Source organism: Rutilus rutilus (genome assembly GCF_951802725.1).
Source record: "Rutilus rutilus genome assembly, chromosome: 9".
Taxonomy (NCBI): domain Eukaryota; kingdom Metazoa; phylum Chordata; class Actinopteri; order Cypriniformes; family Leuciscidae; genus Rutilus; species Rutilus rutilus.
The window spans coordinates 34353753-34372267 of NC_140223.1; the positions used below are offsets into that span (position 1 = coordinate 34353753).

General features: G+C 41.0%; 1 protein-coding gene and 1 long non-coding RNA gene across 4 annotated transcripts; one reads left to right on the forward strand and one right to left on the reverse strand.

Moving 5' to 3' along the window:
• Positions 1 to 5137: 5137 nt before the first annotated feature.
• Positions 5138 to 6055, reverse strand: LOC311297397 (olfactory receptor 51I2-like; the record flags this gene model as incomplete). The annotated part of the gene is made up of 1 exon (XM_084419642.1): positions 5138 to 6055. The coding sequence occupies one exon, from the start codon at positions 6053 to 6055 to the stop codon at positions 5138 to 5140; it is 918 nt and encodes a 305-aa protein (XP_084275768.1).
• Positions 6056 to 13240: 7185 nt separating this feature from the next.
• Positions 13241 to 16524, forward strand: LOC311297126. Of its 3 annotated transcripts, none has more exons than XR_014628756.1 (6): positions 13241 to 14227; positions 14499 to 14589; positions 14701 to 14909; positions 15128 to 15292; positions 15478 to 15608; positions 15833 to 16524. It is a non-coding gene; the product is annotated as an uncharacterized lncRNA (long non-coding RNA). The 3 variants fall into 3 exon arrangements; XR_014628757.1 differs by having other exon boundaries at positions 14511 to 14589; XR_014628758.1 differs by lacking the exon at positions 13241 to 14227 and having other exon boundaries at positions 14247 to 14589.
• Positions 16525 to 18515: the final 1991 nt, after the last annotated feature.

Genomic DNA, 18515 nt, shown 5'->3' on the forward strand with positions numbered 1-18515 from the left:
GTGCCTATTTATTCTCACCTCTTGCGTCTTGTGTTTGTCAGAATGTTTTGTTGAATGTTTCCCAGTGCAGTGTCTGTTCCTCCTCGTGTCTCCGTGCTTCAAGTCTGTTGTTCGTGTGGGAGGTTTCACCGTTGTGGGTTCCTGTTGTTCATCTGAGTTCCAGTCTTCACGTCAGCTTCATCACTCCGGGATTTACTTCACTCTTCTGACGACCGAGTTGCTTTATTGCAAACCTGCGCTACCAATCTGACTGTTACAAGTGTTTCATCCATTGAGTCTGGTTACTGATATTGTTTCAATAAACCAGTTTTACTTGCTATTGCCTCTTCTGTTCTCTTTGCCGTGACAGAACGATCTGACCATCTTGGAGGCAGCAAGAACCAACACCTGTGCTGTTCCTCGTTCGCGGCACTCTTTCAGGAGATGAAGAGGGTTTTCGATCGGGTGGTCGCAGGTAGAGAGGCGGCACGACGGACCTCTACCAGGGAGATAGACCAGTTGCCGATTATTCTATCGAATTCCGCACCCTCGCAACTAAGTGCCGCTGGAACGAGGAGTCACAGTGGGACAGGTTCCTGCATGGGCTGGCTGACCGCATCCAGCGGGAAATCTATACCCTGGACCTGCCAACGGACCTAAACGGACTTATTGAGCTGGCCCTGCGAGTGGACGCTCGTTTGCATCGCTTGAAGCAAAGCACCCGTACGACTCCGATTCCTAGGACCTTCGGACTCCCCCAGGCCAGTGGCTGTGATGCGGTCAGCCGCGTCGACGATCACGCGCCCATGCAGGTGGGTCGAGCTCGGCTCTCCCGGGAGGAGAGAGTGAGAAGGAGGTCCCGGGGATTGTGCCTCTACAGCGGAGGGGCGGGCCACTTTCTCAACAACTGCCCCCGTAAAAGATCGGGCCCGGCAGTAGAGAAGAGGATTCTGTCGGGCGGGGTCTCCATACAGAAACCCTCTTCCACCCTCCTCCCGGTGAGATTGCAATGGGCAACTCGGTCCCATCATTGTCAAGCTCTTCTCGACTCTGGAGCGGAAGGTAATTTTATGGACTGGACTCTGGCACGCAAACTTCAGATACCTACCATACCACTAACTAACAAGATTTCTGTTAACGCACTCAATGGTCAAGAGCTACCTACCATATCATTCACCACCACTCAGTTAACACTCATCACATCAGGCAATCATTCCGAGAAACTTTAATTTCTTCTACTGGACTCCCCTCACATCCCCATTGTCCTCGGTCATCCCTGGCTTGTACAGCATAACCCCAGGGTTGACTGGGGACATAATTCTGTTTCTGCCTGGAGCACTCAATGTTATGCGTCTTGTTTAATGTCTGCTGGTTCGTCGTTGTCCAGTTCTGTTTTGCAGGAGGAGCCGGTGAATTTGTCAAACGTGCCCGCGGAGTACCTCGACCTGAAGGAAGTGTTCAGTAAGTCCAGAGCTGCTTCTCTTCCTCCGCATCGTCCCTATGACTGTGCCATAGATCTTCTGCCAGGTACGTCTCCGCCTAAGGGTTATACTCTCTTTCTGTTCCCGAGAGGGAGGCCATGGAGAAATACATTTCTGATTCTCTGGCATCTGGGTTCATCCGTCCTTCCTCTTCTCCAGCGGGGGCAGGGATCTTTTTTGTGAGGAAGAAGGACGGCTCCCTGCGACCGTGTATTGATTACCGAGGGTTGAACAACATCACGGTAAAGAATACCTATCCTTTGCCGTTGATGTCTTCAGCCTTCAAGCGGTTGCAGGGAGCCTCGGTCTTCACAAAATTGGATTTACGTAATGCATATCATTTGGTCCGCATCAGGAGGGGGGATGAATGGAAAACCGCGTTTAACACCCCCAGGGGGCACTTTGAATATTTGGTCATGCCGTTCGGTTTGTCCAACTCCCCAGCGGTTTTCCAGGCACTCGTCAATGACGTGCTGAGAGACATGGTAGATCAGTTCATATGTGTTTACCTGGATGACATATTGATATTTTCTTCGTCTCTCCAGGAACACGTTCAGCACGTCCGACGAGTGCTTCAGAGGTTGCTAGAGAATGGGCTTTTTGTCAAGGCGGAGAAATGCACTTTTCATGCACAGTCTGTTCCTTTCCTAGGTTACATCATCTCGTCTGAGGGAGTGCGTATGGATCCTCACAAGGTTAAGGCTGTGGTGGATTGGCCAAGCCCAGATTCCCATAAGGCCCTACAGAGGTTTCTGGGGTTTGCCAATTTTTACAGACGTTTCATTCGTAATTTCAGCCAACTAGCCGCTCCTCTGACTGCCTTGACCTCCCCAGAACTACGTTCAGGTGGTCCGATACAGCCGAGGCTGTATTCACTAACCTGAAGAGCCGCTTCGTTTCAGCTCCCATTCTGATAGCCCCTGATCAATCACGTCAGTTCGTGGTGGAGGTCGACGCATCAGAGGAGGGGGTAGGTGCAGTGCTCTCCCAACGCTCTTCCACAGACGACAAGATGCATCCTTGCGCTTTTTTTCTCATCGATTATCGCCTACCGAACGTAACTATGACATTGGTAACAGAGAGTTGTTGGCGGTCAAGTTAGCGTTGGAGGAATGGCAACATTGGTTAGAAGGGTCGGGGGTACCTTTTATCGTCTGGACCGACCACAAGAACCTGGAATACATTCAATCTGCTAAAAGACTCAACTCCAGGCAGGCTCAGTGGGCACTTTTTTTTTGTCGTTTTGATTTTTCCCTCTCGTACCGCCCGGGTTCCAAAAACATCAAACCCGATTCTTTGTCTCGTATTTTTGATTGATCTGAACGCCCGTCTACTCCCGAGTGCATTTTACCCGAGACTCTATTCATCTCCTCACTCACATGGGAGGTCGAATCGAAGGTCAAGACGGCCTTAGAAGGGGTAACGCCTCCGCCCGGTTGTCCACCGAATCGTTGTTTGTGCCGGAGGAATTACGGTCCGACGTTATTCGATGGGGTCATTGTTCCAACGTGGCATGTCACCCAGGAGTAAACCGTACCAGCTTTTTGGTCAAGCAATGATTCTGGTGGCCATTGATGGTTCGCGACATTCGAGATTTTGTTTTGGCTTGGTCGATTTGCGCCACTGGTAAGACTTCCAATCGACCTCCAGATGGGTTACTCCAACCGCTGTCTGTCCCTTCGAGACCCTGGTCCCACATAGCGCTAGATTTCATTACCGCCCTCCCACCCTCCCAAGGCAAGACGGTCGTTCTGACCGTAGTGGACCGGTTCTCGAAGGCGGCTCATTTCATTCCCTTGCCTAAATTACCCTCTGCCAAGGAGACAGCGGTGACTGTCATAGATCACGTCTTTTGCTTACATGGCCTCCCGACGGACGTGGTCTCTGACAGGGGGTCCCAATTAGTGTCCAAATTCTGGCAGGAGTTTTGTAAATTACTGGGAGTGACTGTAAGTTTGTCTTCGGGTTACCATCCCTAAAGCAATGGTCAAACCGAGAAAGCCAACCTAGATTTGGAGAGAATGTTGCGATGTTTGGTGTCTAAGAATCCTTCCTCCTGGAGTCAGCAGCTCTCAATGGTTGAGTATGCACATAACTCGTTACCAGTGTCATCTACGGGCTTATCTCCATTTGAGTGTAGCTTAGGGTACCAGCCACCAATTTTTTCTAGCCTGGAATCCAAAGTCGCAGTCCCCACTGCTCACGCCTTCGTCCAGAGGTGCCACCGCACATGGACCAGAGCCCGTGAGACTCTGCTCCAGGTGGGGGCGCGCACCAAGGTTAAGGCCGATCGCCACCGGTCAAGACCTCCCGTATACGTCGTCGGTTCCAAAGTGTGGCTTTCTACCAAGAACGTTCCGCTCCGCTCCGTTTCTAACAAGTTAGCTCCTAAATTCATTGGCCCGTTTCCTGTCACCAAAGTCATTAGCCCGGTGGCAGTCCGACTCAAACTTCATCCTGCGTACAGGAGAATTCATGCGCACAGGAGAATTCACCGTGTTCCATGTATCCAAATTAAAACCCGTGTTTTATTCTCCCATTAATCCGCCGGCCCCGGTTCCCCCACCGCCGCGACTCGTAGATGGGGAGCCAACGTATTCTGTAAATCGTATTCTGGACTCAAGACGGAGGGGATGCGGATTTCAGTACCTGGTGGACTGGGAGGGTTACGGTCCGGAGGAGAGAAGTTGGGTTCCTGCTAGGATGATTACAATCAACAGGTAAGTTCTCCTGGGAGCGTCAGGAGACTTCACTCTGGGATTTACTTCACTCTTCTGACGACCAAGTTGCTTTATTGCAAACCTGCGCTACCAATCTGACTGTTACAAGTGTTTCATCCATTGAGTCTGGTTACTGATATTGTTTCAATAAACCAGTTTTACTTGTTATTGCCTCTTCTGTTCTCTTTGCCGTGACATTATGGAGACAAATTAATTGAAGAACTGAGGCACACAGAAACACTAAAACTGAATAGAAACAGAACATACATGTTACACTGGTTTCATCTTGTAACCATCCAGCAAACTGGTTATAAACAGAATAGTGTTAGTATTCTGGCACTGAATCACTTTTATTATTATTTCTATTAACAACAGATATAACTACACCAAATATCACGATTTGTAATTATTCGATATAAAGTATGTTGACAGCTATTGTTTGAACCTCTCAAAACTAATTCCTAAATCGTTATTTATAAAAAAATAAGCCAGGTTCAGTCTGACAATGTAATGCTTTGCATGCAGAATAACAAAATGTAAAAATTATACACCAGTTTAAAAAATACTTTTTTTATTTTAATCTTATTCTTTTTAAACAATACAATTATAAAGAATTACTGACACTAATAGTCTATCATTTTTACAAGATTTTATGGAAGCTTATATTCTATATATAAAGTTATTAATCTGATCTCATATGATATGGATGGCCCCTTTATTCAGTCAATTAAGAAAGATAATCTCTGATTGTGTTTCTAAAACCCTACAATATTTCACAAAAATGTATTTACTGAGGAGGTCAAAGGAAATCTGTATAGAATTCAGAAAGATGAAAACTATCACATTTAGCAATCATTCACAACTAGAAGGTGAGTGACTACTTGATTAAACAATTATCTTTAAATTTCTTCAAACTTGGTTTTCTGTGTTACAGTATAACAACAGAAACAAAGCAGGCTATTTTGAGGCTTTTATAAGATGCCTAATTTTTTTGCGGATATCAGGAAAGTTTAGACCATAAACAATAGGGTTTACAAAGGGTGGTATAACAATAAATTCAAGTGAAATGACAACACTCAGCGCTATAGGAAGTTCCCCATTCATAAATCTACTCAAAGTGAGCTCACAAAAAATAGCAACTGAGAAATTTAAAAGGATCACCATGTGTGGAATACAAGTTTTATATGCTTTGCTCCTGAACTCTTGTGTGCTTCTTTGACAAATTATAATAATTCTGACATAGGTATAGAGTATAAAACTCAAAGGGATAAAAATTGTTGTGATAGTTACAATCAGGCCATAAATATTATTAATTGTAATGTTCACACATGAGAGTTTGACAATTTCATAGTTGTGGCAGTACACCTTTAGCAATTTGTTACCACAGATTGTCAACCTTGCAGTCAAAAGAGCACTAATACCAACAAAAGTAATTGGATAAACCCATGCTATAACTATTAGAAAAGTTAGAAACCGTGTGGTAATTATGTTGTTGTAATGCAAAGGTTTACTGATTGCAACAAACCTATCAAATGCCATTAACATCAATATTGTAAGTTCAAAAGCTGCATATGAGTAAATTACAAAACTCTGTATGATACATGCTTCAAAGGAGATTATATGTGCATCATTGAGCAGGTCTGTCAATAACCTTGGAAAAAAGCCAGCTGTACCATATACAGAGTTGATGGACAAGCATGACATCAAAATGTACATGGGCTTGTGCAATGTCTTCTCCAGAATTATTACAAGAACAATAAGAACATTAAAGTATAAGACAGCACAGTAAAAAATAACCCCCAAAGTGAAGAAAGCATATCTTATGCACCCAAGATTTTCAAACAACATGAAGTAAAAATATGTTCCATTTTCCATTTTCCTTACACAAGGAAAACTTTCATTGACCTGAGGAAGAGAACAAACAAAGTTAATATGTTTTTAGACCATAAATAAATAAACACACAAACATTCATCTTAGAATGTTTAGCCACAGTGTTTTATACCATGTAATATGTCCCTAACTGTAATGTCTTAAGTCTGATTAGTAATATAATAATCATTCAGTTAAATGGATGGTTAGCACAGCAATAATTCAACACAGTCTAAGAAAAACTGTTGTTGTTGTTTTTAACACTACAAACATTATTAGAAATACCTTCTATTATATACTCTGAAATGCCCATCATTGCATCTTCATTAAAATTGCAGGTAATGAACTCTATTTGTGTTCTGATTTAGTTGGACTGTGGAGTCACCAGTGTATGCTACTGTTTTTATAGTATCTAACACATCTCAGGGGCCTGTTGTGGCCTCTCAAGTCCTCTGAAGTTTGATTTCACTAAAAACATAAATTAAAAGCATATATGTAAAACATAAATAGAGCATATACATTTAGCATAATTCTGCTTTCCAAACTTTCCACTGCAAATAATAATTATTAACTCTTTCCTCACTATGTTTTTTTTTTATCATTATCACAAAACATTCATGGCCCCCAGAGTATTTTGTGGTATGAATGTCTGAACCTGCAATATATCAAAAGAAAGAACAGAGCTTCTGCTAAAAAAAATGGGATGGAGCTTCATGACATATTGGATTCAGAACGATTATCAAAACATAGATGGAGTAGATCGAGTCCATAAACACCCCTAAAGCTTCACAGTCCTATAACTCTTCCTAGGTCAACATTTCATTCGGTAACGTAAGGCAACTTTGATTTATATACTGTTTAATGTTTGATGTTCATCTTATTTGCCATGTGATTTATAGGGGTGACCCCAAATCGTCGAAGATTCGATGCTTCGATTGGGAGGAGCCTGATTCGACTACCGATCTCACGGTCGAATCTTCGCAGAGGTGTTATGAAACGAGGATCATGCCACTTTGGCTATATGAGGGCGCTCAATGTCTGATTTCACATAGAACTACTGGTTTTCTGTCAATAGGTTAATATTCAGCCTATTATGATAATGCTGTATATAAAAATGTGCAAAGAAAGAAGCTTTTAATAAATACTTTTTAACGTGTGTGAATAAATCCAAACACCCCGTGACAGATTTAATTTTCACTTTCAATCCGTGACCGACAGAGGAGAGTCTTGGCGGGAAGGATTTAAATCTTTAACAATGTCTGGGAGAAGAAAATCTAAAGTGTGGATGTACACCATCAGAAAGGATATTCTCCAAGGCTGGATTTAGCATCAGGAAAACCATGATCGCACTTCTGCCGGCCAACGTTAACAAGTTCCCATTTTTAACATTCTAAAATGCTTAACGTGAAAAAAGCTTTTAAAACGCTTAAAAGGCACTCAAACGTGGCTTAAGGAAATGATCCGGCTGCGTCTGTTCTTTAATTAGCACGTCGTCAGTAGATCACGCGCTGAACTTTCCACTCCCATCGGCGCTGTGTTGTGAACTTAGAATCGAAAAACCAGGAGACTTGGTTGTTTCTTCAGCAGGATTCTTTATTGAGAACACGAGCTGTCGGTAGCTGCAGTCACCAAGTCTGAATGTGAATGTTCTCTTACAGTTTATATACATTTAGGGGCAGGAACCAAAATAGACAGGTTTAGGAACTGGTTTTAGACTGAGAGCATTGCCCACCCTAATTCACTCAGCATATCTATTAAAATGCTGAGACCCGAGTACAGGACTGGCAGGACTTTCTTGCTAAAACACAAACTCCAAGAGTTTCAGTAAAACAGGACTGACCAGAGTCTTTTGCTAGAAAACTCTGATAACCATAATTTATACCTAACCTTAACATGCTAAATTCAATGTAAACCTAAATTAAACATTTTAATAAATATGGATTTCCACATTTGCCCCTTTGAGAGTCTTAAAAAAAAAAACTCTCACAAAAATACAAATTTATACACTTAAAAGTTAACTCTTGTAACTTGTGTAAGTTACAGGCACAAAGCAAGTTCATTCTTGTAACGTGTGATAGTTACAGGCACATAGCATGATCTGTGTTGTTCATCTGTAATTGCATGTTGACACAGAAACAAACATGCAATTAGGGTCCGTGAATTTCTTACGGGTAATATTCTTTTATGGTTGGACCAGTCATTTTCTCGTGCGAGGCGTGAGTCATTTGTTGAATGAAACACTTGATACTGTGGAAGCATACGTAGAACGCCAGTAGGAGAAATAACAGCAGCAATGCTATTTCTTTAATCCACAGCCAGGGTTTACCAATCAAGTTTCCGAACCATGAAGAATTGTCTTCAGTCATCTGGTGTAATTTTGTTGAAAGATCAAGAATGTCTTGTTGGATTTTGTTCAAGTTCTCTGTTGGATCCATTAACCCGGTGCAGCACTCAGGTCCGATAATGGTGCAGGCTCCCCCTTGCGTTGCAAGAATGTAATCCAAGGCCACTCGGTTCTGTAAGATCATTATCTTGTGTGAAGCTAGAGTGGCTGTGATGTTACCCAGGGCCAAAGCCGTATCGTTGGCCAATTTCTGTACAGAATCCGACAGGCTTCTGACTTGATCGAGAGCCTGCATGACACCATACGATGGGATTAAGGCTCCAAGAGTTCTTGACCACCACGTTTGAACACAAGTGAGTCCTGGAATGCAGCCATCTTTGTTGGTAGAAGGAACTGAATTATGTAACTGTGGAGAGCTTGGGGTGGAGTGTGTATTTTCTCTGATAGCTGGCAGAACATACACCAGGGTGCACCTGCCGTTGAATTGGCTGGGTAGGATGCTGTAGACAGAAGTTCCACATAACCAAAAAGTGCCAGTTGGTGGAGGAATCATACACAACTGATTTATTGCAAAAAGTTTCGGTAGGGATGGGTTCCTGGATAGACACTCGTTTAAATCATTTTCCTGTTTCATTTCTGTAGTAGTGACGTACACATGGGACTCATCTGTTCCTCTTTCAATCACAAAACTGCAACGTTCACGAGGAATTTCACCCAGTGGAGTCGATGCTGGAGCATCATTTTCTATGCACCAGTGGAACATCATTGGCAGGAGTAGATCTGTCATGATGGGAGTAGCTGAAGTTAGGTTGCAGGATGGTAGTCCAGGAATGCAACACTGAGAAACTGGAGGAATGGTTACATTGTGACATGTATCCTTGTTGAATAATCCACTGGTATGATGATCGAACAAGGTACACGTGTCACATTTGGAGATAGGGTGTGCAACCCATGGGATTCCGGCTCCTACTGAAGGTGCATGTGGCATGCAAACGTTCTTTCCAGCAAACAAGGCATTTCTTGACATATTCATCAGCTCTAAGAATATGTTGTTTCTGGGGTCTACACTTTGCGCTATGTCCATGATGGTTAGTATTAAGGCAATCTTGATCATGTTGTTGGATGACTGAAGTTCCCGTAGTTGAGTTCTCTGCGTTGTGTTTTTTTTTTTTTTTTTTTCTGTGTTGGTTGTAGTCTCTGCAGTTGGTCTAGTTGTTTTCTGGAGGTTGGGTATATGCAGGTGTGTAGGTCAGTGCATATGGTTAAAACAAACAAACAAAGAACAACTGCAACAGACCAGTATTCATTGTAAAGACTACAAACATTAGGGTTGTATCATCTATTCAATCTGAGTCTGCTAATTGTGGTTCCTTCTTTCCCTATTTCTTAATTTATGAGACACCTAAAAGGAACAGTGAGGTGAGGATGGACTATGGTTGGGAAGGGCCTATAAGGGAATCTTCACCGCAGGGTTGGCCCCCGAAAGCCTGTTGCTTCCGGTTCTTCCCGGGCTCCTCACTGGTCCGTGTCCTATCCTATCCCTGTGGGGGAGGAACCACTTTACAATGTGACACATGAGTCCATGTTTTCCTTCCCTGAGTTTTCTGACATGTAACACACCTTTTGGCTGTTTCTGTGGCTACATTTCTGAATTTTGGATTCCACCATTGATTTGAGAACCTGTGATTCATCGTTGCTGGACCACTGTGACCCAAATTGTGTATTTGTTGAGCCAAATATGGCAGCAGTGATTCGGGAGCAACATACTTCCCCCCTTTGGTCCAGCAGCCAGATGAATCAACGGTGGCTCCTTTGTCTAACCATGTCCATGCTTCATATAGAGGAACATCTTTGTACAAATCAATGATAGATTCAGGAGGCAGAATTGTCTTCTGTGCTGTACTACCTGAACACACTTGTACAGTTACATAGAAACAAGCCTGTTTAGCTGCTACATCTGCAAGAGCATTACCTTTAGCTTCTGTAGTGTTAGTTGTGAGATGTGCTTTCACTTTGATCACCGCTAATTTCTTTGGAAGTTTCATGGCAAACATAAGATCTTTCACTAATTCAGCATGCTTAATGGGGGATCCAGCAGAAGTTAGAAACTGTCTACTTTGCCAAATGACACCAAAATCATGAATAACCCCAAAAGCATACCTGGAATCTGTGTAGATATTTGCAACTGATCCTGAAGCTAGTGTGCATGCTCTAGTTAAAGCTACCCGTTCTGCAGCCTGAGCTGAAAAATGATCTGGAAGACGACCTGAAGCTACCACCTCAGTGGTGGACGTTACTGCATAACCTGCTCGTCTGTTCCCTTCAATTACTTGTGCTGAACCATCAACAAACAACTCAAATTCTGAATTTTCTATGGGAGTTTCTGCTATTTCACTTGTCGCTGCATATGTAAGCGTAACACAATCATGAGTCATTTCGCCTTCATCCTCTAACACAACTTCAGTCATTGCAGACATCATACATGATGAGGGGTTCGTGACTGGTGCACGCTGTAAAACAATGTTCGGGGCTGTGAGAGTAGTTAACCAATTTCCCCAACGAGAGGAAGTGACAGAAGTGACTTTTGCTTGATTCATTAGTGCGGACACTGCGTGAGGGCATTTTACATTTACCGTCTGACCTAACACCATTACTGATGAAGCCTGAAGCGCTAGATGAACTGTCTGTACTGCTCTGAGGCATGGTCCCATACCTTGAGCTACTATGTCAAGTTTACCAGAATAGTAATGAATTGGACGTAAACTGCCCCCATGATCTTGCATTAGACATGCAGTCATGAAGCCTACGTGTTCATGGACATAGAGCACAAAGGGTCTATCAGACTGGGCAATTCCTAATGCTGGTGCTTGACATAGTGCTCTTTTCAAATCATTGAATGCTTTGAGGTGAAGTTCTTCCATACAAACAATATCTGAATCTTTACCATGGCCTTTCAACAAGTCATAGAGAGGCTGAGCAATCGAGGCATATTCTTCAATCCACGGTCTACAGTAACCTGCTGTTCCTAAAAATGAGCGTAGTGTTTTAATGGTAGTAGGCGGAGGTATGGCTTTGACTGAAGCCGTTCGATCCTGTGTAATAGATCTATTTCCTGCACCAATTGTTTGACCCAGAAATGTGACTTGCTTTTTAGCAATTTGAGCTTTGTGAAAGCTGCATTTGTGTCCTTTTTTATGCAAATAGTCCAACAATGATGCCAATTCAGTTTGATGTACCTCGTGATCTGTTGAGGCAATCAAAATATCATCGACATATTGGATCATAGTGGACTGTTTTACTGGACATTCTGGGTCACACAAATCACGTCTGACAGCCTGATGGTATACGGTCGGGGAGTTTTGAAATCCCTGAGCCAATCGGGTCCACTGATATTGTTCATGGTCAACTGTGAAAGCTAACCATGGCTGGCTGTCAGAGTGCAATGGTACAGAAAAGAATCCATTAGACATATCAATTACTGAAAAAATCTTACAATCTAATGGTAAGCCATACTAGCGGGGTGATTTTATCAATGTTTTTATTGGCTACTCTGTAGTCTATTGTGAGTCTCCATGTCCCATTGGATTTCTTGATGGGCCATATGGGTGAGTTACAGGGACTGTTGGTTTTAACTAGCACTCCTTGCATCAGCAACTTTTCTACAATAGGTTTGATTCCCTGTATGGCTTCCTTACTGATTGGATACTGTTTGGTAACCGGGGGTGGAGTTCCTGTCAATTTGACTGGTTCTACACCTGTCAATAAACCACAATCATCCTTGTCATTAGCCCAAATTGGATGATTCAGTAAGAAAGCATACTCTGGAGGGATTGCATTATTGGTAGAAATGTGTGCTGAGGAAATTTTAATGCTAGCAGATTCTGAGGACATGTCTAAAGTTAGATGTACTTGTCTCAGAAGATCCATGCCTAAAATTGCACCTGTATTCAATGGAGCACATAGCAATTTTGTTGTCAGAGTTTTTGGGCCAAATTGTACCTCTATGGGCGGGGTTTCATACAAAACAGAATCTTCACCTATTACGCCAGTTAAAGAAAGTTTGGTTTTCTTGTACGGGATGTCTAAACCTTTAGCCAATTTTGTAGGAATTATTGTAATCTCTGCACCTGTATCAAGCAAAAAGTCAATCTCTCTTTCTTTTATGCTACCTTTCACAAAAATTCTTTTGTCATTATGATGTATTACAGGGGAAAGGTAGCTACTCACAGCCCCAACAATTAGTTTTTTTCCTGTTCTTTTTGTGCTCTTAGAAGAGCCTGCGCGAGCTGTCCTAAAGTTTCAGTGGACATTGGCGGAACTACGTCAGGATTGTAGGCAGGCTGAGAAGGAGCAGAATTATGCATAGCATTTCTTTTTGTATCTTGCAACTTCTTCCTACACTCTCGCTCCCAATGTCCTAAGTTTCCACAGTAGTGGCATTTGCCTTCTTTTTTAGACCACCTGTTTTCTTGTTTTGTTGGGTTAAATGTAGCTGCTGCTATTCTCACTTGGGTTTTAACATCAGCATCTCTTTCCCATGTAGCTAACCTGTCTAGGTTACTTCTGAGAGTTCCGTTAGCCCACGTAACATGTAGGAATGGCAAGGCTGATCTGTATTCAGCTATAAGACCATCTGCCCAAATTCGGCTTAGAGCTCCTCTATCATCTAGTACACTTTCAGAATCCTCCACTATTCCACTGTAAGTTGCAGCTGACTGACAAAATCTTTCAGTGTATTCACTTATAGTCTCTCCTTTCTTTTGTACACATCTACCCAGATAGCAACAAAGTCTGGGCCGAGTCTGGCTTACATTAGGCACTTCTGGCTTAATTCTGGCACTGTTTTTGTGTCAAACAGTATTAGGCTAAGCTCTGGCTGGAGTCTGGCTAACCAAAAGAAACAAAAATCTAATTGTATCTTTTTGGCTGAGCCCTGGCTTGAGCTCGGTCTGCCAGAATAAGAAAATATTTGGCTGAGATCTGGTTGGGTTTTGGTAGAAGAGTAAATAAAAGATCTCTGGCATGAATGTGCTCTACTGTAAAATAGCCGTGTAAAATGTGGTGCTAATTGGTTCATATTTTATACATCATTATAAGGTTAATTTTGTCAAAACAGAATAAAATGAAATCTCTTTATTATAGGCCTAGTTAAAAAATACCTATAGATATTTATTCACTTTTACACATAAAAGAAGACCTTTCCTTTTTTTAAAGGAAAGAAGACTTGATTATTCTGTTGGCAAGATTATTTTAATGGTTAATTAAGGAGGTGACAATGTGCAAAGTGAAAAAACAAAAAAAAACTATGAGATGTTTGCAAAATGTTTGAAGACAAAGACAAATGGTTCAGTCTGCAGCATATAGGCTAAGACAAAAGATTGAATGGGACTGAATGAGTACTTTGTGATTATCCAAATGGTAGTCAAAATGCCACTAACAAAGTTTTGGCGAATTAATTACCATTTGTACAGTCTAACGACAGTTTTACTACAAAAACCCATGGTTAAAGTGTTTTTTAGAGCAGTCTTGCTCGGCAGACGGATCAATGCGGCGTCTGTGGTTGCTGATACGATGACGCAGTTTGCAATGCATCATGGAAATAGTAGTTGATTTACATATACGTTGTTAAATCCGCTTTAAAAAAAGGACTACTTTTCCCAGAGTGCACCCCGTGACATCATCCCGCCTACCAGAGGATCCGGAAGTTACGTTGCAGTTGTTCAGCGACTCATATTTTCCAACGCAGGCTCGCGGTGAAATTCAAATTGTCGTTCTAACTTCGACTATCACGCTATCTTGGTTTTATCTTTTGGAGTTTTAATACATGATCAAGGTAAGTTGATACTTCTAAACTAACACGTAAGTTAGATTTTAATCTATAGCGCAATACTAGATAGGGTTTTTTTGGGTTGTTTTCTGTGGTTGGATTGTATTTGTTATTATGTTAGCTAGAGGTTCTAGAATTATCCCCCATTTACAGTGCTTATAGGAAAATATGTGGGCTTACAGTGAGCGAAGTAACATGAGAAAAGGGGCTATTAAAAGAGTCAACAAGATGTTTGAATCTTTGGAAAAAGAAATCAATTCAGATTACAACTTTACAGTCTCCCGAACAGGCAATACAATCACCGTGGCATCATGAAACACCCAGACCACAGAGAAAAGGCCTCTCAAGCGATGACCGATTAATAAGATGTAAGATTTATTTTTGTTTTTTTACTATCATATATTCACTGTTAGCGTAAGGCTCATGTCATAGCAGAGGTGGTGTGGTAAACCTTTCAATACCTGTGTTTAATTTTTTAGCACTTCTCCATGACATAATATCTAAACAAGAGATCCTTATGGAGCAGCAGAGGAACATAAGGATGGTGCAAGATCTCAAAGGAAACACCGTTCAGGAGATCACAGAGGCACAGAACCAAAGTCCAAACCTGTTTCTAATTGAAGACTTAAGCTCATTAACTTCCCTGCAAAGTGATCTTCGATCATGTCCAGAAACAAGACAAAAAGTGGTAGGTAACACCGTCAGTAATGCATGCTGTTATCACTCACAAGTCTGGTTGTAATTAAATGGTGTGTGTGTGATCAATTTAAAACATGAAAAATCTATAACCATAACAAAAACTCTTTATATTTGTCTAATTTGGTAAATATAATATCGATATTAGAAACAAAAGCATGTTTTAGTGTTTTGACTTAATAGTGATGGCATGTTTTAAAAATATTTCAGGTACTTGAACTGGGATTGTTGGGTGGAGTCGACGTAAAGGACACGTCTGGCAGATTATGAGGCAAGCAATCAAAAATGACTTTGTCAAAGTGCTAAACTGGAGAGTTTGAGTTGTACATGGGAAAACACATTTCCAAAGCTTGCAGCTTACAAACATTGTGACTGGTAAGTGCATTTTTATTGTGTCAAAGTCTATCTGGAACTTCATGACTATTCCCTCATGTCATGAATGAATGTTGCAAGTTTTAATTCTTTGACTGGTGGTGTCTTTTAATACAAATGCTTTATGTCTCTATTGTTAATTTTAATTAAAAGTATTTTTTAACTGTATTTGTATGCTCCTATTCTAGAGGCTGTAAGAAGAAATCCTGTGTGTGCACGGACATCGGAGCTGGAGGTCGAAAAAGTTATTAAAAGGTGGTTTCATCTAGCTGGTGATCGTGAGGGTGGCAGAAAAAGGACACCTTTGCAAAATGTTAATGTAAGCCACACATTTTAAGTTATCAGGGACTTTGTTTTGCATTGTTGCAACTTATATTTTTACCTTTTTTGCACATCTGTAAATATAAATTGTATTTCATTTGTCTTTTATAACCAGCTTTTAGTTTGTTTCTGTACTTTTATTATTTATGCATGACACATTTATACTTTTGCTTTATTGTTTGTATCAGTTTAATTTATTGCTTGGTTTCTGTTGCTTTTTAGTACGGTGGCCGAGAGGGCTCAACACGCTGCAACAGAAGAAAACGCAAGGAAATAGAAAAACACAAGCAAATGAAGAAAACATCTTCATCCGTTTGACAGCACATGTGCAGCAAATATGCAAAAACAACCAAATACAGAAACGCGCTGCAAATGGCAGACCAACAACGCAAATATCTACAGTAGTGTTTTTATTATTATTTATTATTTATTGGTTGCATTGTATTTGCAGTGTGTGTGTATATTTCACACAATATGTGTTGTGAAACTGATGTTTTCTTAACTTGCTGGTGTTTTTCCTATTTGCATGTTTTCTTCTGTTGCAGGACGTTGAAGTCTCTTGCTGTTTGCAGCGCGTTTTTGTATTTGGTTTCTTAATTTGCTGGTGTTTTTCTGAATTACCTGTTTGCATGTTTTCTTCTGTTTCCATGCATTGAGATCTCTCAGCCACCGTATTTTGGTTCGTTTCTGTATTTCATTATTTAAGCATGCCACATAAAAGGTTTTTTTATTGCATTATTTTTGTAACATTTTAATTTAGTGCTCTGTCTTTTTATTCTTGTATTGTGACTATTTGTTGCTTTTGTTTTGCCTTACTCTAGTATTGTTTTATCTTGTCTTTTCCCCAATAGTTTTTATTTTTCCATTTATCTGGCTGAGATTTTCTTCCCCTCTCAATAAAATGCTGTACTTTGCATTTGTGTAGTGTCATTATTTTATTATTCATTGCACAATATATAAGTATTACACAGGGATCATTTCTGGTTCAGTTTTGGGGACTGGTATAATATTGGCCCCGTTATGGCTGTTTTCTGGAGCTTCTGGATAAGTTGTGGCTGAGTTCTGGGGTAAAGCTGGTGGCAGTTTGGCCCTTGTCTGGCTGACATCTGGGGATTATGGCGTTGTTTTGGGCCAGTTCTGGATAATATCTGGGTACATTGTAAAACTATGGGTGAGTTTTGGTCTGCTTCCGGCATTGATCTGGTTGACTTTCGGCAAACAGCACTTGGGCCAACCTTGGACCGTAATTCCATGCGGTATGTGGGCCAAAATCTCAGCCGAAATTTAGCCAGATCCGGCCCAAAGCCAATTTGCTATCTGGGTAGTAACTTTCGACCAATCTATTTTGGGTCCTAAGAGATTCTTTAGGATTTTCAAAACACCTTCTCTCAAATCGCCTTTACTGGCATGTTGTAGTTCAGACGTAACAGCAGACTCAAAATTGTTGAATTCAGATTCAGTTAGAATTTGTGACATCAGCTGTGTTACTTCTGGCAACGACATGTCGTAAAGACGCATTTTACTTATCAATGCTCTTCTAAATTCAGAAAAATTTGTGCGTGCTGAGGGTAGGCTCTGGGATAGTCTCTCTACATCTTTAGGTCCTAGCGCTTTGACAACAGTTTGTATTTGGACAACAGAAGAGTTGAGAGGAACACTTTCAGTTCCCTCAATTCCCTGAGACCTTCTCCTTGCCACACACACCTTCACTGAATCTACTGGCTTATCAGTTACTGATTGGATGGCTACATCTGTTTCAAAAAAAGCTTGTAAGTCAGGGTAAATGTTATCTGGCTGACTAACTTCTACATCAGTTTTTTCTATAGCTTTGTTGCGGCTCAATTTCTTAGTCAACGAAGATATTCTAGCACGTAGCTCATTTACCTGTTTCTCTAGCTCTGAGTTGCGCTTAGACTGTTCTGTAGCTTTTGCTAAAACATATTCTCGGTGGCAACAAATAATGCCCTTCATATGGTTTTTGCGGATGCTTGCTCCAAGCACCTTTTTACACTCATCTACTGACCAAGTTTTGTCTGGGTGAATTTCATATTTCTCAGTTAGTTCCTGTCTAACTTTTTCAGTGACTATTAGGTCCATTTGTTCTCTTAACATATTTTTGAATTCACTTTCTGACCACGATGGAGTCACAAAGCCACCTTTTTCCGTTGTGGGGATCAGTCTGGCATTTTTTCTAAACATTTCTGTGAGTTTTCTTTGTTACCACACAATAAAAAAACTAAAACTTCTCTAGGGTACACTTGTTAACACATCAGCTATTGTTAACTTTCCAAATGACCAACACTTCACACTTAACCTCCCTGCCTACAAAAAAAAAAACAGAGGATAAACCAAAATATTAGCAATTTACGCTAAAATCTTCCCTGCCTACAAAAACAGAGGATCAACCAAAATAACTAGCACGTAAAGCTAATTCTTCTCTGCCTGAAGCAAAGGATAAACCAAAATATTAGCACATATGCTAAAATCTTCCCTGCCTACAAAAACAGAGGATCAACCGAAAATAACTAGCACGTAAAGCTAATTCTTCTCTGCCTAAAGCAAAGGGTACACAATATTAACCTGTAATGTTAATCTTCTCTGACGGGCAGAGGGTATCTTTCATCTCTAAACAAAACTTTTTTTTAGAGGATAACTTAGTTAACCTGTTAACCGTTGCCAGTGCGCCCGCGCACTGAAGCGTTATTTATTTATTTAATTCAAAATTACTATCAGATTTAATGTTATACCTTGACAAACTATACATAATTAAAAAGATATAATACTCAAGTTTCGGTATTTGACCACTATTGTATTCTGAGAAACTCATAGTGACAGTTATGTCTTAATTTGTGTCAGGAGTTATGAAATGAAAAAATGAAGTCGATACCTTTAATATGAATTATGC